The 21,950-nt window shown below is 44.2% G+C and overlaps 2 protein-coding genes across 7 annotated transcripts in view; one reads left to right on the forward strand and one right to left on the reverse strand.

The window, feature by feature from the left end:
* The first annotated feature begins 3,126 nt into the window (after nt 1-3,126).
* On the forward strand, nt 3,127-20,481 carry RIC3 (RIC3 acetylcholine receptor chaperone). 2 transcript variants are annotated; one of them, XM_038139861.1, is made up of 6 exons: nt 3,127-3,363; nt 9,040-9,263; nt 9,832-9,910; nt 11,388-11,481; nt 16,217-16,362; nt 17,454-17,941. In XM_038139861.1, the coding sequence occupies exons 1-6, from the start codon at nt 3,234-3,236 to the stop codon at nt 17,939-17,941; spliced, it is 1,161 nt and encodes a 386-aa protein (XP_037995789.1). In that variant the 5' UTR covers nt 3,127-3,233. The 2 variants fall into 2 exon arrangements, with proteins under 2 accessions (XP_037995789.1, XP_037995788.1); XM_038139860.1 differs by having other exon boundaries at nt 3,129-3,363; nt 16,214-16,362; nt 17,454-20,481.
* TUB (TUB bipartite transcription factor) overlaps nt 12,032-21,950 on the reverse strand; it is a 211,733-nt gene continuing 201,814 nt past the window's right edge. For all 5 annotated transcript variants that reach the window (XM_038139857.1, XM_038139852.1, XM_038139855.1 and 2 more), the window contains one exon: nt 12,032-14,887. In XM_038139857.1, coding sequence (XP_037995785.1) covers nt 14,820-14,887 — 68 coding nt within the window. In that variant the 3' untranslated portion in view covers nt 12,032-14,819. The remainder of the gene's footprint in view (nt 14,888-21,950) is intronic.

Below are 21,950 nucleotides of genomic sequence, written 5' to 3' on the forward strand. Positions count from 1 at the left end.
GCATGTCATAGCAGAGAGACAGGTAGGTGGGAAAACAGAAGGGTTAAATAAATAGGAACAAAATTAAATTACTTTCTAACATTCTTGTCCAGAACTTCAAAATAATTTTTTGGAAATTTCTGTTGGTCCCTGTTGAATATCTATTTTACTCGCCGAAGGGCATTTTGCTACATAAGTGTTGTTTCTGAATATGATAAACTGCTAGAGGACAACAATGAACTTTTCGTGATGGAATGAGGGAATTGTTTGTTAGTTAGTGAACTGATGGCACATTTCTGATCAAGGCAACGCTCCTTTTGATGCCCGCGCTTGTTAACTTGGCCTCTGGAGGCATCAAGGGTTGCTGACAAGTTTAGGAAAGAGGCGCAGACACCAAAACAACAGCTCCCACAATTTTCACTTCCAGGAACAGTGCAGGGACTCACAGAAATCCTACTGTGAGAAGCCTGAAACCTGGTGAATGAGTGATGGGTGAAGGAGCTGTGGCAGGAGACAGTCCAGCCAGGCTGGTTTGTAAGGGCTGGCGGGATCTGACCAAGGACTGCTGTCTTCCCAGGGTGCTAAGAAGGATTTCTGGAATTGTCCATCCAGTTCCAGTTGTTCAGACAGTGAATATCTCTTTTTGAAGTAATTTAAGAGCCTGTGGTATTCTGCTGCCATAGTGGTCTGCAGTGTTAGTCAAAGCAATTCTGCTCTCAGCTCAAGTCTAATTAAGGGTAGCTCTTGCGTAAAGTAAGTTAAATTCAGTAGTCACAGCCCAGACCCCATGGAAAATAGTCTCATTCAACTGCAGTAATACAGTGTAATATAAATATAATGGAAATACAAAACCATATAATTTAATTTGACATGACTGACAGTTTTTTTGCCTAAGTCGGTGAAAATGAACAAGTACAAACACTGAACTTCCCTCTTTGATCTTTTATTGTTAGTGCAACAGGGAGCTGGTTTCAGGATGACTTTGCACAGCAGCACCCTAAACAAATGCACTGACAAGAGGTGTATTTCACACCATCTTTTGAACATATATGCACATTTTAGATTTTTGTTGTTTAAGACAGTTGAAGTAAATTAAGCTTAAATATGGTCTGAACTTTTCTACATCTGTCCCACATGCACAAAGGAAGGGAACAAATGCATAAGGAGAATCCAGGTTAGCCATGGTCTCAAGCAGTGCTTTTATCCACACTGCCTTCCGGCCCTTGCAGCCTGGCTGCCCTAACTCCAGCAGTCCCACCACAGGAAATGTCCTGGCCCCTTCTCAGACCAGGGAGAATGGGAACCACGCTCCCATGGATGCTCCAAGCCTTGTGCACCCTGTGCCCGCCTACCCCGTCACTGCCACCACTGCTGGAGACCAGCTGAGACACTGCAGAGCAGTGAAAAACAGGACACAGTGGAGATTTTTTTTCCCCCCAGAAAGTTCAAAGTGCTACAAGCGAGCAAGGACCAGAGCCTGGGAAACGGTTATGGGGGATAAGGAAGAATCACAGAGTGGTCTCGGTTGGAAGGGATCTTGAAGACCATGATGCTTCAAACACCCTGGAGGAAAAAAAAAAACAAAACCAACAAAACTGTTGCTGAGTCCATTCTGGATTCCAGATGGATTCCAGGCCGGGTTTTCCCTCTTGCCGATTCCATTCCAGACTCCAGCTGGAATCCAGTCTGGGTTTTCCCTTTAGCTGAGTCCATTCCAGATTCTGGCTAGAATCTAGTCCGTGTTTTACATTTTGCCAGCTCAATTCCATACTTTGGCCAGAATCCGGTCCAGGTTTTTCCTTTTGCTGACTTCATTCCAAGGTCTGACGGGATTCCAGTCCGGGTTTTTTCTTTTCGCCAACACCATTCCAGACTTTCTCAAAAAACAGTCTGGGTTTTCCAATTTGCTGACTCCATTCTGGACACTGGATGAAATCCAGGCTGGGTTTTCCTTTTTGCCGACACCATCATGTATTCCACTTCGGGTTTTCCCTTTTGCCAACTCCATGCCAGACTCTGGAAGGAATCCTGTACGGGTTTTCCAATTTGCTGACTCCATTCTGGATTTTGGCAAAAAAAAACCTGGTCCGGGTTTTCCAATTTGCCGACTCCATTCTGGACTTTGGAAAAAATCTGGTCCGGGATTTTTTTTTTTTTTTTTCTGATTCCATGCCGGACCCTGGCTGGAATCCGGGGTTTCTTGAGGTCGGTTGGGGTTACTTGAGGTCATATGAGTCCCTGCTGTGGTTGAGACCATTTGTTTCGAGGAAAATGTACAAACACCAGAGGTTTTTGTCCTAAAATAGGAGACTGAAGAGTCCTTCAGCTTTATTCGAATAATGGGACAGAATCCACTGGGGCACATCCGCAGGGTTTTCCTCCTGTCCATTTTGGAAGGATCAGCCTCCTTTTATCCTAATTCCCAGCTTCTGGTTCCCCTCTTTTCCCACTGGCTGAAGCACTAGGAAGGCACAGCCTTCCTGCACTGCCTAACACGTGTTCCCCCCTTGAACATACAGTTTTACCCCAAACTTTTGAAGCTGAGGCTTGTGCCTTCCCTTGCGTATGTGGGGTCTGCACTCTTCAACAAACCCGCTGCCCAAAGCCAGTAGAGACATTAAGACCCGCTTCAAAGACATTAACACCCACAACTTCACCTATCAAATTGTTTTTAAAGACATTAACACACATGTTTCGTATCTAATCTAAGCCTACTCTCTCTCAGTTGGAAGCCATTCCCCCTGGGTACTGTCACTACACATAAAATACCCCTCTCCATCCTTCCTACAGGCTCCCTTCAGGAACTGGAAGGAGAAGAAGGGAGCCCTGTGTTCCCTCCGCCGCTGTCCGAGCTCAGGGCTGTCCCTCGACACCGCAGCCCAGCCCATTCCCTGCCATCCCCACACGTTTCCAGGTGGCAGCCCAGCCCATTCCCTGCCATCCCCACACGTTTCCAGGGCCACAGCCCAGCCCATTCCCGGCCATCCCCACACCTTTCCAGGGGGGCAGCCCAGCCCATTCCCTGCCATCCCCACACGTTTCCAGGGCCACAGCCCAGCCCATTCCCGGCCATCCCCACACCTTTCCAGGGGGGCAGCCCAGCCCATTCCCTGCCATCCCCATACGTTTCCAGGATGGCAGCCCAGCCCCTTCCCGGCCATCCCCACACGTTTCCAGCGCCTTCTCCTGCGGCCCCCCCGCGCTCCCCTCGGGCTCCCGCGCGGCGCCTGCGCGCGCCGGCGCCGAGCTCCGCCATGGCGGCCTGGACGTGCTGCCGGGTGGCCGCCGTGTCCTGCCTGGTGCTCTGCGTCTCCCTGCTCCTGCCGCGCACCTTCCTGCCCCGGGCCGGCGGCAGGCAGGAGCCCGGCGCCGCGCCGCCCGAGGGTAAGAGGCCGCTCGTCGCCGCCGCCCCTCCTTGTCCCCCCCCGGCCCGGGACGCCGCGGTCCCGCTCGGGGTGAGCCCGGGGCGGGCGGGCTGTGGGGGCTCCGTGAGGGGCCGGGGCCGCCCGGTATGGAAACATAGCGTAGTTCCCGCTTCCCCCGTGCTCATCCCTTAGCGACGCGTGGAGTGCTGGAGGAGTCATTCGTGATTGCCGCTGTGATCTGCTATTTTCTTTTTTAAAGTAGTTTAAAAACTTCAAAATATCGTTTTGTTTATGGGCGGGGTATTAAAGCTTCCCGAAAAGTGACATATTCATTCCACTTTTTTTCGCTTGTTTTGTTTTTTTTTTTCATTGCAATACGTCCCTTCATTGTTTTGTTATTTTGTGTATGGAATGCTTTTGTAGTTGCATATGAAATAAAAATTCATTTGAATCCTCTTCATTGTTCAGTTTCCTACGCCAGCGTTTTAAACTTTTGTTTTCATGCACCAGGTTCTCATAATGCTGTGGCCATGCGATGCATTATTTTAGGCTCACGTCCTGTCCATGTGGCTCCCCAGGCCGTGTCCTTCGTGCCTGCCCTCCCACTCTGCATGTCCTCTCTTTTATGTTCTCAAGGAACGGGTTCATACAAGCATCTCCCATCCTCTTTATGCCCGTTGCCTTGTACTGTAGAGGTTATTTTTTGCCCAAGGCACTTCACAAGAGTAGCTAGTGTCGTAACCCCTGCTCTTGGCAGAGAGGGAGTTTTGCCCAGGGCTGCCCACAAGCCAGAGGTGAGGCTGGTGGGAGCACAGAGAACTTAAAGTTCTTCAGGGTGCTGGCCCACAGGGACTCATGTTCACTGACTGTGTCTTCTGCATCCTTCCAACAGCCTGGTTCTTCCATGTCTGCACTCTTCAGTGACACAGATCTCATTTAGCATTCAATTTCAGGGTTTTCTGAGGACCTTCAGGCTGAAGTTCCTGCTAAAACAGTGTTACCTTGAAGCCAAATACAGGATTTCCATGCCACAACAGCCCTTTTGTGGTTACCACGTGTATTTTTGATTTTTGAGAACTTGAAAGTTCTCAAGGTCGGTTGCTCAGTACTGCAGATCTGCAGGTGTGTAGCTTCATTGCAGGATCTCCTCACACTGAAAATCCATAAAGGCCCAACAGCCAGCACAGGTGAGGACTGTGGAGTCACCTGCCTGAAGCAGGGATGGGAGCAGATGCTTTGGGAAGTGGTTCCTGGCTCCCCACTGACTTCTGCCCCTGCACAGCTCCCAGCTGATCCCACAGTGGTCCCAGGTGATGGAGTTTGACACGCCGTTTTCCCACAGCAATGCAGTCGTAAGCAGTTGTCAGTTATTGTTGTGGTGCTCCTTCCTTTGGCTGCAGGTTGATCTGACAGAAAATAGCCTTAAAAATCCCAACAACAAATGTGCCCTCCAATTATTTTCAGTGCCCTCCAATTATTTTCAGTGCCATCTGTTGAATGAATGGTGTTCGTACCTGTCCTAGCACAGCTGGCTCTGAGCAGTGCCGTGATAGGGCAGCTTAATCACCTTCAGCTTAGAACAGGTAACATAAATACTCTCTCCATCCTCAATATTGTAAATACTTCCCATCATTCCTGCAGAGATCACAGGACAGCGCAGGTTGGTGTGTGCCTGATGCAGCACAGGCACCCAGCGTTGCTCCCCTGCCGCACCCCAGCCCCTGCCTTTGGCTGAGGATGTAATAACTCACCTCAGCTGGTGGGTTTCAGATCAGAGTTTATAGCCTGTATTTTCAACTTGATAGCAAGGATTTCATTACACCTGCTCTGAAGACCAAATTGTATTTCACCTGAAGTTATTTTTTTATTGGAAGAATAAATCTTGATTGAACCACTTAATTCATATCTCTGCCATTAGTTGTCCTCCTCAGTGCACTGATAACTGCAGTTACCTGGCAGGAGTTTCAGGGGCTTGAGGTAATCATGTCATTCTTGAAGTTAATAAAGTGCTTATGGTAGTCTTGGGGGCAAAATGTCTCTGAATAAAACATGCTTAAAATTTAGTACCGTTTGTTAGAACTCAATGTTACCAGAAGGCTTTTTATCAAAACAGGCTTTAGGCATGGGAATGGAACTTTCTCTAATAAAGTCATTTTTAGAGGTCTGTTTCAGGAAAATGTTGAGCAGTGAACTGTAGAAGTTAATACTCCAGACAAGAATGTTGTTCTTTTTCACAGTAATAATTTCACATATATGACAAAGCTTACTTATAGAACTTACTGTGTTTGTATCACATTCCTAGTTGGCTTCATAGACAGGCATTAGAATGTTTATCTTTTGTTAAAGAGGAGCAAAAGGGGGACCTACTAGCAGTTTTAAAAGTACGTTTTAAGTCTAGCGTTCATAAATAAATGCCACGCATTTTGTAAAGCCACTCTCTCTAAGTCAGAGGTTTCAGATAGACCTTACAACTCCATGACAGCAGCAGACTCTGCTTTCTTACGAACAATCAAGAGGCATCAGCTTTACAAAAACAGTATATGCCAGTTCAGGTAACCGCCCTGCTCAAATTGAATTTGTGCAATGCACACATCAGTTGCCTGCCTGAAGAAAATGATGTGGCAGAGAGAAATATTACCTGGATAAAGAGTTGCTGAATAGTACAGTAACACAAGTCTAAATTTATAAATTTATAAATAGTTGAGTTGGGCTCAGTAGCAATTCCTAAAACCCATTAAGTAGAACACATAAACAGCTTTCATTGAAAAAAGATGCTTGAATGATCTGAGTATCATCGTCTGGTTTGTTGTTGTATTCATTGTGTTCTAAATACAGTTTTTAAGATTAGCTTCTTTTCAGCTGAGTGTTAATATTGTTACAAGATTAAAAATCCCACAGTCCATGTGAAAATGCCATTACGGACTTCCTCTACATTCAGAAACTACAGCCGTTTAAACAACACAAGTGTTTCTGGGGCATAATTTCATTTTTGACTTCAAGCTCCTGAAGGGACTGGGGTAGACAAAACATGCTCTGCTTGCCCTGTAGCTGGTTTGCAAAGTTGATTCGAAGCATTAAAACTGACAGCATTATTAAATGTGTAGGATAAATCCTAGGTAAAAAGACTGCAAAGCCAGGTAGGGTGTGCTTGGTGGGAGTGTGTGGTACTGCTCAGGCTGTCACAGGGGAGTTGAGAAATATTTCAAAAGCAGAGCAGCACTTTGGCACCCTTCAAAGCTAACCAGAGTTAGTGCTCTTTCCACAGCATTCCCAGAACAGGAAAATGTCCTGTTGAACTACACACCACCCCCACTGGCTGCTGCGTAGGGCAGCAAGCAAGGACCCAAGACATGCCCTTCTATGCTCATCAGGTGTCACTTGATTTTCTTGATGTTATGTTACTGTTTCTGTATGTTATTGTCTCCATTTGAAAGTGGTTTGTTTCATCCCTGGAAGTGTGGAATCTTGTTCGAGTCACAGTGGCACCCAAATTGTTGCATTTTCCATTTATATGCTGTGCATTTAAGAGCTTTGTGCATATGTTGCTTTCAAGCTACCTGTGCCCTCAATTTCCTGTGTAATTCACATGGGTTCTTCACAATAAAAAAAAAAAAACCCTATGGAAGATAGTATTTGTTTATTAAGGAAATAATTATAGAAGTGTAAAATCAATAGGGTAGGTTTAGAAATAGGAGTAATGAAATTCCCTTTTAAAATTAGCTTGATAATGAAATGTCTAGTGTCTATCCTCTTGGCCTGATTATATTTAATTGAATTGAATCTTTTAAAGCACAAACGAGGCCTTGTGGAGAATTTAGAAAACTATTTGCTTTAAATACAGTTTCACCTTTGTCAATTATTTTCTGCTTTCTTGATATCTCTCTTTTTTTTAAAAATAAATAATATTTGCATAAGTATAAGATGTTTTATAAGTGTTTACCTACCCTGCTGCTTCATCTGCACCTTAGTGATGCTGCTCTCTGCACGACATCACACTTGTTTCCACAGTGACCTGCTGCTGCAGGGCATTGTTGCTGGAGTAGGGGGACTTTCTTGTAAATAAGATGCTATGCTTTCCATCACAGACTTTGAATAATTCACTAAAATTTAAGTGCATGATAACAGCTTCCTTGAAATTAAGCTAATCTGAGAGTGGCTTTGGTCAGTGGTAGTGTGCCCTGGCAGTTATGCTGAAGAACTCATGGAATGTGTGCTATCATCTACAAGAAAAATGTGTTTTTAATAGTGGAACTTCATGAATTATTGATACCACTTCTTAGTAAGTGTTTACTGCAATTTTCTGTGCTCAGGAATTTAGCTGCCTATGATGGTGTTTCCTAGCAAGACCAAATGTTAATTAAATTTTTCTCTTGTGTCTCATAAAAGCACTTGCAGCTGCTCACAGAAGTAAAGTCAGTTATTAGCAGTGCCACTTCAAACCTGCTTTTCATTTTCTTTCTGCAAGCACAGGCAGCCTGTCCCAGCACCAGGCAGCAGTGTCCAGGCCGTGTGTGCCGGGGAGGGGGAGTTTTCCAGCTGGGATCAGTGAGTGAGCTGCAGCCCAACCTGGCGATCCCCATCCATGCTTCCATCCAGCCCTCCCACCACCAGATTCCACGGCAGAGGAGCTGAGTAACACAGCTCACCACCAGTCGGTGGAAGGGAGTGCAGGTGCACATCCAAGCTGGATATGGAGATGGAAAGCAGGATATCAACTACACAGAGGAGTAAAAACGTGAATTTCACAGCAAAAATGTTGAATTGATGGCAGCAAGAAAATAGAATAATGCATGAGCTTAAATTTACTGAGGTTCTTGCGCCCTTCAGTTGCGTGAAATCATTCGCAGCACCATTTCAGGCTCTCTGCCTGAAATCTTACTCTGGCATCTGTACATCCATTTATGCTTGCTCTCCTGTCTTGTGTTAAATTAGCTCTGCCTAGAAAGGTTAGAAACTTCTAAATTCTTTTCCCCCTAAAATGCCAAAGATAATATGTCTCAGGCTATATTCAATCTCCTTTCTCACACTGCTTTACCTTAGACCTTTTTAAGGAGAACAGCTTGAGGTGAAACCACTTTTCTTAATCTTTCATTACTTGCTTGGTAAAATCAGGTAAAATACTATTTCTTATGCAATAACCAAAAATCTATGCTGGGCAAACACTGCAGTCGTGTGTCAGTGTGTTAGGTGGATAATGATTTGGACATTAATACATTTACACATTAAATGCCTTTAGGCAGTATTGAAAGATCAGGCTCACAGTGGAAAACTGATATGTTGTTGGGGGATCTTGAGGAGAGAAGGAACTAGGAATCTGGCATTTTATCCTGCTGGAGATGCTGATCTGTTGGGTATTCAGACAAGAATATACCTATTAAAATCCCTGTTTTGTTAATTGTCCTGCCAGCTCTGCTTAAAATCAGGAGATTTTAATTGTGTGATTCTACTCCTAATTGTGTAGGAGTACAATTGCTGGGAGTAAATGGCTTTAAGTAAAGCCTAGCTCCCAGCACTGCACATCACAGGAGACTGAGGACTGAGTTTACAGACTTAGTCCAACAGGTTATTTATTCATCAGTGCTGGTGAATTTACAAGCAGAGAAAACAGGTCACTTGCACCTGCTGCAGGTTTTTGCTACGTGTAAAAAGGTGGAAAATAATAGAAGGGAAATGATCATTGTGTGGTTTTTTGCAGGGAAGCTCAGTCGCTTTCCACCGAGGATGCATTCCCACGCCACTCCCGACGGCCGAGCTGTCCCTCATTTTCCAAGGTCTCACCTCACTGAAGCAGTTGCCAAGGCCAAGGCAGGTGGAGGTGGTAGTGGAAGCACTGGTGGAAGTGGAAGAGGCCTTGTGGGACAGATTATCCCTATATATGGATTTGGCATCTTCTTATATATTCTGTACATTTTATTTAAGGTAAGACCAACATAAATTGAAAAGTTGGAGAAATAAAAAACTTGGGAAAAAAGATTTATACTCTTATTTCAGTACCTTGTTCCATTGCAGCTGTGCTCAAAAAAATGCTTATGCTGGACCTTTGCCTGGTGGTCAAAAGATTGGAGCATCCTGTGGGTTTTGCTATTGCAAAGACTGTAGCTAAGAATGCAGGCAAGGATTTCTCTGATCCTGCATTGGCCTCTGACCTCTTAACATTTCTTAAGGATTTTTTTTTCCTCCTGGAAAATGTGCACATCTAGAGTAATGTTAGATAAGTTTTGAATATACACATAGTATTTCCCCTGTTGTATGTGGCTACATGTTATATGTACTCTTTATGTCACAGGTTGTTACTTGTTCCAAGAGTCTGATAGGAATTTTCAGCTGGCAAAATCTTCCGGGCATATTTCATGGTTTTGCTGGTGGGTGTGCTTTTCCGTGGCTGCCTTCTGGCCTATTTCAGTTTTTTGTTTTTTCCATTTCCTCTGGGGCTTTTCTATTACTATTGTTGTAACTCATAGAAGGGCCATGTTCTTGTCCTCATCAGCTGGCTTCCAAGGGAAGAACTACTCCTGCAGAGCGGAAATGCCCCCCTGCTACACCTGGGAACATGAAGAGGAAAATCAGTGAGTATGGCTCTGAGTTGTAGCTGTGTAGCTGTTGACTCTGTAATGGTCCAACAGGGTTCTTCGAGTTCTGGGTGCGCTGTAAAGCTGATGTTCCCTCCCACCCAAAAAAAAAAACACCTCCAAAAACCAAGCCAGGATCTTCTGTGTTGGAATGAGCAAGAGTTCAAAAGAATTACTGCACTGTCACTTTCAGCCCATGAGGCTGTGATAGCAGCCTGATCCCAAGCTCCTCTGGAAGAAATGGCTTTTCAGGAGGTTTGCTGAATTAACTGCACGGATTTGCTGAAAAGCTGTGTTGCTAATGATTGAAAATGGATAATAGGATGTCCAGCTATAGTTATTGTATAATCCCTAATAATCTAGCAAGAGCATAGAAAGATACCATGAAAGCTGGTTTAGTTATTTTGAATTAGTGAATTCTTAGCACCAATCAGGCACTTCCCTAATTTGTCCCTTTTTTGCAATTCAGAGTTTTCATGCATGCAATAAAGAGAGCAAATAGTATGATGAAATGTTAATTTGATTTTACCTAAACATTGGTGAGATGGATTCAAGTATTTGTAGGCACTTATTAGATAAATTAATAAGTTTACTACTGAGGATTGGAAGAGTAGTTATCATTACAGCATTTAAATGTGTTGTGTTTAGCTGGCTAAACTGTAATAGGAAAGAAAAGTACTTAGGGCTTTATAGAAAGTGGTAGCAGGAAGGTAATTCTCTTAATATAGCTGTAATTTTCTTGACATTAATGCACATATTAGGAATACCTAATGTGCTCAGTGCAGTAGATTGTGTCTCCAGTGCACTCCTACTGCATTGTGCCTGGCAGTTTTGGGCAATATATTAGCAATGGTAATTATATTTTTTTCTCTGATGCTTGGTGAGAGGAAGTAAATTTACAGTAAGTTAACTTTGCCATCATTATATCCCAAAGAACTAATGGTGAAAATTATTCTGCCTCTTTTTGAGAGCTCTTCATTTATATTCCTAAAGCATTTGTGGCAAGCTGTAGCAGAGCAGGGGACAGGTCACTGGATTAGGAGCCTGAAGACTGAGTCACCCCTTACATAGTGACTTGGAGGAAGTAACTTCCTTTCTCTTTGCTAATTCTCCTTCCTCTTCTTTTAAAGTCTCAGACATGCAAAATAATTACATCAGTGCTGCATTAAGTCATGGCAATCTGTGCAGGATAGAGGTCTTTGCAAAAGCAGGATGTTTGTTGATGGATTTCTCCATTCCTACTATGTTGGAGTTCCATTGTGCCTTTGTGCTGCTTAAATGGGTGTAATATTGATAATATTCTTCACCTTCTCAGGCCAGGAAGAGTAGGTAGAACTCTCTAAGCTGAATGTTTTAGTTTCCCCAAAGGCAGTTTGGTTTGGTACAGCATTGGCTACCTGTGATGATGGGACAGGGATGCATTTTAAAGGCTCCTACTGACAGATCTTGGGATTTTTTTTGTTTTGCTTTACAGCTGACTATGAGCTCACTCAACTCCAGGAAAGACTGAGAGAGACAGAAGAAGCAATGGAAAAATTAATCAACAGAGTAGGACCTATGTATGACAGGTGTGTTTTGAATTAGAGTATTTTAAGTAGAGATTCTACTCTGATTAGAAATTAAACTTTCTTCCATTATTTCTATTAAAATAGCATTTTTATTGCTACTTCAAATCATAGAAGTTTGATTTTACACATCCCAATTCTTGTTCTGCAGTTTTTCTCTTTTCAGTGTCTATATATAAAATAAATAACTTTTTCCAGCTTCATTTTCCCTACCCAGGAAAGCAATTATCCCTATCTCCCCACTTTGTACAGTGTGTTATTTGGAAGAAAATGACAGATATATGTAAACAGAAGATAAACCATCTACATTTTAAGTACATAAAACAGCCTGTTTTATGTGACCAAAATAATGTCCTGAATTATTCTTTTCCAGTTCTATGGATTATTTTCCTAAATTGAGCTGCTGTTATAATCTATGTAAATTCCTGTTAGAATAACCATAACATTTTTCTTTAAGGCAGAATTGTATAATAATCTGATTACATAACTTAGTTCCACTCTAAATTCATACATTTGCTTCTAAATATAAAAGACAAAGGTTGTAAAATCAGCATTCAGGATTTTATCATGTGTAATAATGTTTCCTACAAATCTGATATCACCAGTCTGTGTTACAGAGAAACACTGGAGACAAGTCTATGTTTTTCATAAGGAGTAAAAAGAACAGATCAATAGGACACTGCTTAACTGCAGTGTGAAAACTGAAATACTATAAATATGAAGGTGAGGTTTGCAAAAAATGAGAGCTGTTCTGGTTGTAAATCATGTTAACTTTGTCTGGATCAGCCAAGGCCTGTTTTAACCCATCCTGTAGGAATTCTGTGCTGAACATGCACCTTTTGTTCATTTGTGGCTCAAACCACTTCTCTTTAAGTGCAGTTTTGCCCACTTTGGGCTGTGCCCTGTGCAGTCTCAGGCAGACAAGGTGCCCACCTTGACCAGCCAGGTCCCAGAGAGAGAGCCCCTAAACTGCCCTGGTTTTGTTAGTGGAATGGAAGGATCCTGCTTTGACTGCTGCTCATCTCTGTTCTGGAGAGCTGACACAATGCTCCACACATTCCTCTGAGCTGACAGAAACAGGCTTAGGAACTGCCCAGATATTGTGCTGATTCTCAGGATGGAATTTTTTCTTTACTGAGAAAATCGGTTTAGGGTCTGATCCAGTATTTGTTCTACTCTGTATTATTGGCCCAAAGCCTCTTATTTAGTAGAACTTCCCTTCTTTGTCCAACCAGACTATTTATATAGATGGGTCTAAAGGTCTCAGGGGAAATGAGAATCTGAATCTAATGAAAAATTTTGTATGTTGCCTCTTTGAAGAGGAGGGGAAAGGCACCTCTTGATGGAGCAAATGACTGTTTTCAAACACTCTGAAGCTTTCTTAATCTACTCATTAATTTGACTAATACTGGATAAATCTATTAAAAGAAAATCTATGGTTAGAAAGCATAGAGTGCTGAGTTAGGGGTATTCAATGTGGATATTGATAGATTTAAATAAAAAGGAAAGAATAAGAGAGTAAAAATACTTGAGCTTTATTTATTGATCTGCAGTTCAGCAGAAACCCTTACACAGAAAAGTCAGAGACAGAAATAGCTGGTATCAAGTTTCAACTAATGCTGAAAGACCCCAGGTGAGACCATGACCCTTTACACCAGGTATGGCAAAGCAACAGCCAGCCTGTGTTGTAGAAAGCAGCAACCAGAAACTTGGATTTACTCTTTTTTTTTAATGAGTTGAAGGCCAACCTCCAAACCAACTGAGGGGACTTCCTTACAAACCAGCATACCAGTTGGAATTCCTACACTGTTAGGTAGAGAAACAACTTTCCAGAAATGCAAAACTGTCAAAAAGTACAAGTACAGGTACTATTAGTAAGGCCTAGCATGTTATAAGAAAAACGAGAAGCAAGGTAAAGAAAGCAAGAGGAAGAAAGGACTGCCTGGTTAGTTGTCTACAATGTAACCAAAAATTTCTATTTCTGGTAGTTAGGAAAGAGGTAGAAATAATGCAAATTACCTACCTGTTTTTACAGTCTTGATTACCAGGCTGCCTATTGAAAAAACTTCCTTTTTTATCATCAACTGAGTAAAGGTGATACAGAAGTGTGACAGGCTCTGTGGGGTGCCATTTTTTGGGATGTAGCTGCATTTTGATAGTGATTACTTTAACATCATGAAACTAAAAAACACCAGTTAACATGACTGAGATGCCATTTTAGATTATTTAGATTATTTTCCCTGCAATCATTATGGCTCTTTAGGAAATGTTTTAATCTCACAGTAAGAATAAGAAACCTTTACTTTACCTGATAGTGAGCTCTTTGGGGCTCTACAAAGTATTGCCATTATGAAAAATAATGCTTGTGTTGGAGCTACAAATACAGACAGCAAAAAATAATGACCTTTTCTTGCACTGTAAACCTTCTGCATCTGTTATCCTCTGGGTATTCCTAAGTGCATTATATCCTGGTAAATCTCCCATGTGCAGGCAGCCAGATGTCTTACACACTGCCAGCAACCCACAGTAAGTCTTCCCAGAGGCCTTAAATGAAGTCAAAATAACACACGGGCTTTAGTTTCTCCCTCTCTGCAGGGAAATCTGCCTTTTAAGCAAGGTATTTGGAGGAGGAATATTCTGAAATAGAGAACCCTTGTGTTGCAATAAGACAGGAGTGTTTTCTAATGAGAGTACCCCACATATTGGGGATTTTCCTGTATGAAATGCCACAGCGATGCAGCTGCATTGACTGATCCTGTTATCTGAGCCAGCTGCCCAATGTGCTAAAGAGATAGGCCTCTCTGTCTTCAGCCAAGTGGTACATATTCAAATTGGGTACAGTTTTGTCTCTTAAAGGAGGATTAGTTCAGCAATTCTGTCACAGCTTTGGTCAAAGGCGATGATACCATTCCTTTTTGTGGGCCTTTTAATTCACATCTCAGATTCCACATCTGCAGAAGCCAGGCTTTTGGGAAGGTGCTGCCTCACATATTCAATTATTTGTGGAACAGATTGCCACCACAGCCTGGGGGAAATCAGTGTAACCTACATATAGTGTTGGGATATCAACTTTTCAAACTGTGGGGCAAAGTGCTCCTTGGTGGAAATGCAGAAAAGTGATCTCAGGAAAGCAGTTTAGTCTAGGAAAGTGCTGATCAAACCTGCTCCTGAGCTAAGTTCAGTTACAGACACCTGTGCCTGCAGCTGTGCACAAAATCCAGCCCAGGATCAGCACTTCCACCACCACCACACCAACCAGCAGTAGGATGCTAATCTTACTTTAAACCAGTGTGACTTTGCTGCCCTCAGTGGAGTAGTCATCATGTCACCATCATTCCCATTTAGGCAGAGTGGCACAAAGTACCTCTTGGACTACTGCTCCAGTCCCAGCAGCTGGTAAGAGGAAAACCTGAAGAAGGACATTGCAAGTTTATTAGAATTCTGATAACTAAAATGAGGCTTACATGACCTAAAGCCAAAATCTGCCTCCAGCTCCTTTCTTCCCATCTTTTCCCTACAATTCACTGAGCAGCCTACTCAGTGAACCTGCTCTTGGTGATTATCTGTTTGTCTGCTCTCCAGACCAGGGATCATCAGAGATCATCCATCTGACCTCACATAGCACCTACAGCACAGCAGATCTGTGCATGCCAAGGGCCACCCTTTCAAGTAACTTTCAAGGGGGAGCAACAGCTTCTGACTCACACACAGATCCAAAAGAGCTCCGGAGGAGTGGCTTGAACTGGCATTACTGCTCTAGAATGACTTAAACCTCAAGATAGCATAATTTTAAACTCAAGATGAAACAAGCACCAATGGTCAGAACCATTTTCACCCCTGGTGGCAGACAGTGCCTTTCTCATTCTGGCCTACTGAGTTAGCAGACTGCAGAGCACACCCCTCCAAATACCACCTTTTTGTCCATAAGATTTTTAGAAACCTTGTTTCTTTGCAGAGAAAATAACATGTAATGACTACATGATCTTATATGTTGGAAGCATATTTGTTACAGCAGTAGTTGTATTACCTAAGCAGTAATAATTACTAGATCCAGCAGTGTAGAACCAGTCAAAAATTTGCTTTCCATCTGATAAAAATCTCAGTCCTCCCCCTGTAATTCTAAAGGGCAAGTGACAGTTAAATGTAACACCTTCTTTCCATTCTTAAATCTTCCTTCCTGGTTCTGCCCCCCGCCTCCCCACCAGGCTGCATTGTTGACTGTCTATAATGACATGAGGATCTGTCCAACTTGCACATTTAATGGTCATAATGAGAGATTTTAGACTCTTGAGACTAATGACTGTGAGAAATTCTGATCAGCCTCACAATCAGAATTTCTCACGAGCTACACATGTAGCCCAGATTCAGAATTTTGTTTCCTTATAATACTTCATACAAGGCACTGAACCCTAATTCTTACCTAACAGACTTTTAAAGGCAAGAAATTTCTGTAATATCTTTTGTACCACAACTCCTTTTTGTGTGTCACTTTCATCTTGCTCTCACATTGGCTTTACCTGCCTTCCTTTACCTGTTTAAATTGCAGGCTTTTTGGATAAAGGGATAAACTCTAGCCCGCTGAAGTGCAGAGCACATGCAGATGTTGAGGAAGGATCACACTCCTCAGTAGGTTTCTCCAGACTCTGCTGCTGGCATGGACCAAACAGCTGGGCTCAAACTCTTCTCATAGCTTGCAATAACAGTGGACTAAATTCTGGTGTCTAATATTTTCTAGCAGGACTCAAAATGTTACAACAGACCAGGAAAAAATGTTACTGCAACAACTCAGAGAAATTACTAGAGTTATGAAAGAAGGAAAATTCATAGATGACATCTCTCCTGAGAAGGAAGCTGAGGAAGCTCCTTACATGACAGATTGGGAAGGTAAGCGAGAGCCTTTCTTACCATTACCCTTACTAGAAAAATTGGATAAAGATTACTCAAAATTCCAGATCTTTTCAAAGTTTTGGTTAACTTTATCCTTCCTTTCCCAGAAGCCAGTGTTCAAAACTTTGCTAGAGGTTGCTTGGCTTTTTTTTTTTCCCCCAAACATAACAGAAGAAAATAGATGTTGAGGTATCCAACATTTCTTTTAGTGCAAACACTGCCCTATCTGCTGCCCAAAGTGGCATGTCAATATTCACATATGCTCCGTCTGCTGCTGGGGCTGCTCTGGGTTTATATCTTTCCCTTTCTGTGCTCGGCTGGATTTCATGACAATCATCATAAAACCCTTGGAAATCAGATCTGTATGTTTTAGATAACTTACAGTTTTTACTTTTGATTAGTCACTCCTTGTTAGCTCCAACGTTGTAAAAGTCAACTCCAGGGAGTCTTTTAAAATCTATTTATTTTAATGTCCTTTCTATTCCTTGGTGTTTGCCTGCTACATAAATGTGTTTTCAAGATACCTTAGTTGAGTTGCTCTGTGTCATAATTTTAAATGCAGACTTAATTTCTTGCTTTTTAAAAAGCTTTCAAAAATTATCCAAAACATAAAGCATAAACAGTGGCCTTCGGTTCTGTTCATAAAGTCAAGTTTATGATGTTATTTCTAAAATGAAATGCACAGTCTTTGATATATCTGTTTTTTCAACTTTCTCAGTAATGCTGTTTATAGCAAGTGTTCAAACCATGCATCAGTCAATCTGCAGGCAGAAAAAAAGTAGGATCCATTCAAAGATCTAAGACACACCATTTTTACCTGTTAGCCCCCACAGCTTCCAGCAAAGCTCAGGTTTCACTCCTGAAAGTCAGGGTTGATATCCTGTCTCCCTAAAAATAAGTGAATTTTTTGTCATAATCTCCCAAGACATGCTTTGCCCACTCTTGCCATAGATTTCATACCTATGATGTGCACTTGTACAGGCAGTAGAAAAAACAAGTGTCGTGGCCAACTTTGCATCCACCACTGAGGTCAGGACTCATTTTAAATGCTGGTAATACTCCAAGCTGCATATTCCTTTATTCCTAAGGTTATCCAGAAGAGACCTATCCTGTCTACGATAATTCCGATTGCTTCAAGCGCAAGCAGGACACAATCCTTGTAGATTACCCTGACCTGAGCCAGCCCTCTCCAGAAGAGCTGGCAGAAAGAATGGAGGGCATGGAAGATGAGGAGTATCCTTATGATGAAACCCTGCTAAGTGATCTCACCACAGGAATGGGTGGTCAGGATTTAATGCAGGAAAAGGATGATGTAACTCTTGTCAAGGAGGAGAAGAGTGACCTTCCTCCCAGCCAGAGCACTGGGGAGTGCTGCTGCTGCTGTGATGATGATCCTGCTGTCATAGCAGAGAATGCTGGATTCCACTCTGAGAGCTGCAGTGAAGTAGAAGAGACAAGCCAAGAGGACCTGTCCGTGGAGTCAGAAAATGAAAATGCTGCACTGGAAAAGCAAAAGACCAGTGATTCAGAGCAGACAGGCACACTGAGAAAGCGCAACACCAAAGTACTTGATTGATAGGGACAGCCGTCTGGATGGTAAAGGTAGAGGTCATGAACTGTCATCCATGTGGGTTCTGTTCCCACTGAGGACTTCTCTGTGTTCATCTCCTTGTACCTATTGCATTCTCATGGTACCAGTCACATCATCTGCCTGAACTGGAAGCCAATGCCCTCTTTCATGCACACATCATGGGTTACCAAGATGCTGCCAACAGTGCTTTGCCCTTGATTTTTGAAGCCTTGTATTTTGGAGCAGATATTTGTGACTCCTTCCTTTTCAATTCTGAAGGAGCTGTCCTTGGTTTTGCCCTTTGTCATCCCAGAGTTAACCAAATGTCTCTTCTGACTTTTTCAAAAACATCTGTGTGCTACTAGTTAGGAGAGTTATTCAAATCCTTATATATACGTGAGTTTACTGGGATGCTGAAGGACAAAATATGCCTTCTTTCTCTTAGCTCAGTGTTAACTGGTCAGCAGAGCAGATCATAGTCACACACATGACTCTCTCAACTCTGTCATTGCTCTCTACTCTTGAGAAACTGCTGTCACCATAATCCACAAAGCTCTTCTGCTACCCCACAGCCCCTTTCCCAGTCATTCCGTGTTGTTGGAACAGTAGCCTAATCCCTGTTGTGTTACTTGTGTGAGCAAGACTGAAGCTCTGTGGGTTGTGCTTTAACTTTGCCTTAGCTGTGGTGAAATTCCCAGATGATTGCAGGAAGTGGACCACAATGTGTGAGAGCACTAAAAATATCCCTAGAGATTAAAACCAAAAAAGCAGTGTTACGGTTTGTCTGTAAAGGAGAGAACAGCATGAGGGGGACCCTCAGACTGAAAGCAGCAGTTGAACTTTTCTTTCTTCCAAGAAACCGGCGTGGTTTTTACGCTCTTGGAATGCTGTTGCCAGGGTCATGTTGAGACCACACCAGGTATGGGATAAGGAGGGTGCTGGAGCCAAGGTTCTCCTGAGGAGAGGTGGCAGGCAGCCCCTGTGCCCAAGCCTTTCTTGTATAAGCAGCATGGCAGGTGGAATGGGCTCCAGGAAAGGTTCCCTCAGCTCTTATGACCCTCCTGCTTCTTCCATACCTGGGCCCTTTTCAGGCCCACCATAACCCAACGTACTGGGCCACACCACACTCATGGCCCAGTCACAGTGGCTGTTTGTGATGTCACCAGTCCCCTGAGTGCTCTGGCACTACAGAGGCAGGGCCCTCTGCAGCTGCCCTCCTGTCCACCCAGCTCTGAGGCCCCTGATGAACATCTGGAAGAATGAAAAGCCGGAGCAGCGAGGCGGGTGGCAGACCACTTGTGTAAGGGACGGCAGCAGGGCCCCTTCCAATGATGACTGAAGAGGAAGGCATGTGCCAGGAGGAGGCCGTGGAAGAGGAGGAACAAAATCACCCCTCTGCCATGAGTGCCACCACCCTCAGTTCCCTGGTCATGGCCATGCAGAGCTTGGCTCTGTGCCCTCCAGGGAACGGTGTGCAGCCCAGGGACATCGGCCTGCCAGGGAACCACCGGAGCAGGGAGCTGGGTGGCCGCCCACCTTTGCGTGGGACAGCACAGAGACACGTCCGGCAGCGGCCAAAGGGGGAGTCACTTTCCCTGGGCCTGAAAAATGGCAACAATCGACAGTGCAGGAGGAGGAAGGAAAGGAGGAGAAGGAGGAGCATCAGCCCTTGCACCATGAGAGCCATTGCCGACACGCGAGGAACAGCATGCAGCGCCTGTCTCCAGGAATACTGGCGGCTCAAAATCCGCACCTGCCTGGCTGAAAAATAAGCAACAAGACAAGGATGAAAATCCTGTCCATTCTCCTTATTTGGTACTTTGGTGACAGCACATGTGCTCCCACGACCCCTTAAGTAGGAGGTGTTTTTTAGGAACTTCAGAAACTTTCCAGTTCCATGTCCACCTGCTTTGCTGGTGCCACCTTACATCCTGGGATTTTTTAGGCTATGACATCAACAATTTGAGACTAGTTTTTTTAAACAGAGTAAAATTATCATAATGAAAGCATGGAGCCCTAGGAATTTCTTCTTTGCAAACGTGCTACGGAATATTACAGAATCCCAGCCCCCACACAGAGCCTGTCCTACTAGCTCACCTATTCCATGTCCTGGCATCAACAATCATTTGTTGATTGCTATGCATTATATGAGCCCTTCCTTCTCATCCCCTAAACCCACCCTTCCTGGAGCTCCTCAGGGAAAGACATGAATTGACTTGGCTTTCACCAGGCTACTGTGCTGAGGTGACAGAAGTTATCCCCAAGAGGGCCACTGAGGTTCCTGGGGTCTGGAGGTGGGGTTGCTTCAGTCTGAGGTCAACAAGAATCCCTGATGGACGAGTGAAGTCAGCCTTGCATAGAGAATATTAGCAGACCAAGCCAAGAACATAAACAGCTGTTTCTTTTGGAGAAGCAACAGATGGCAGGAAGAAGTGCTGGCCTTCACATGGATGTCCCTTCTAGCTGCTTCATAGGAAGTTCTTTTCAATGTTGGGAAATAAATTTTAAAAAACCAAACCAATAAACCAAAAAAAAAAAAAAAACCAGCAAAACTTCTTTCTTCCTCTCTTTTTTGGGATTCGGTGAGTGCCTATGGAGTCCTCTATCCCCTCTTGGTCTCCACAGCCCTGGAAAGGTACTGATGTGTGGGGTATAGGCCCAGCCCAGGCCTTGGAGATGGTGAGGAGTTGGGGCCCACGGCCCACAAGGGCAGGCTGAGGGAGCTGCCTCTAGTCGCAGCAGGTGTGCAGTGGAAGTGTGGATGCTCCATCCTTGTCAACATTCAAGGTCAGGTTGGCTAGGGCTTTCACCAATCTGGTCTAGTGTCAGCCTCACCCCAGTGTTCAGCCAAGCCCTTACATCATTCCCCAGTACTTCCAAGGAAACGGTAGGAGATTTGCTGGAGCTCTGCTGTGGATACAGCCCAGCCTGAGGCTGACTCACTTTCCCTGGATTGTCACAGAATGGCAAGTGCTCCCTGGGTGTCACCAGAACGGTGATACTCTGAGGCAGACAGGAGCACAGGGCAGGCATGCCACAGCATCTACACACCCACCATGGGCCTCTGGGACACTCTGCTTAATGAAATGAATTGGATTCCCCTGGTCTGCACCAGCTCCAAGCCAGATGCTGGGTGCCAGTCAAGGTGGGGTGCCAGCCTGGGGCTACCCCCACAGACCTGCTCACATTGGTGCTGGGATGGGATGTGGGGGGAGTGCCCATGGCAGTGCCACCCATCACAGCTGGGGCAACCCATGGGAAGGGCCTGTGCCCCATCCAGAGTCACCACCCAGCCCTGCTTCATGCCAGCCCCACCAGCCCAGCCCCCAGAGTGTCTGTATCCCTGAATTATGGGTCTGGCCCACCACCTGCCCTCACCACCACAGCTGCCAGGCGCAATTGTTCCAAATGTACCAGTAATCCACATCATCTGGGAATCCACCAGGTAGACTTCACCACGGAAAAGTGGATTTGTGTTGATCAGGAGCTCCTCGTGATGGCCATCGTTCTCCAGATGGGAGTTGCCCAGTCCTCTTGGCACAGCGTTATTGTGTGCTCCTAGAATAATTATGCTGTACCAGATATTTTCTCCCAGGTTTGCAAAACCTCAGCGAAGGGGGTCCCCTTTTTAATGCCTGGTCTATTTCCTATTGTTTCAAGCACTAAGAAGGAGGTGAACCCCCCCTTTTACATGGAAATAAAAAGGAGCTGAACTCCCCTTTTACATGTGCCTTGCAAGGGCTCTAATCCCTTACACCTTAGGAGTTGTTAGGGCTACTTTTAACACCTGTGACAGAGCAAAAGGCTTCCTGTTTCTTTGCAGAAGCTGTCAGAGAGCCTCAAGAGCTCATCCCTGAGGTGTCAATGGCCTTGGCAGCCCCTCCCCAGGGACCATAAGTGCTCTCTGAACGTAGCCAGACTTGCCTCCAGTAGCAGCTCGCTAGAAGCCTTCAAACTGGGATTCCCCCTGTTTGAATAATATTTCCTTTTCACCCTTAGCCTCAGCTCTCCCCCT

Source organism: Motacilla alba, chromosome 5 (assembly GCF_015832195.1).
Source record: "Motacilla alba alba isolate MOTALB_02 chromosome 5, Motacilla_alba_V1.0_pri, whole genome shotgun sequence".
NCBI lineage: Eukaryota > Metazoa > Chordata > Aves > Passeriformes > Motacillidae > Motacilla > Motacilla alba.

What these genes read in the sequence shown, in the direction of transcription:
- RIC3 (XM_038139860.1), top strand. Translation starts at nt 3,234, where the DNA reads ATGGCGGCCTGGACGTGCTGCCGGGTGGCCGCCGTGTCCTGCCTGGTG. An exon ending in TTCTGTACATTTTATTTAAG is followed by an intron (nt 9,264 to 9,831) that starts GTAAGACCAACA and finishes TGTCCTCATCAG; the next exon opens with CTGGCTTCCAAGGGAAGAAC. An exon ending in TTACATGACAGATTGGGAAG is followed by an intron (nt 16,363 to 17,453) that starts GTAAGCGAGAGC and finishes TTTATTCCTAAG; the next exon opens with GTTATCCAGAAGAGACCTAT.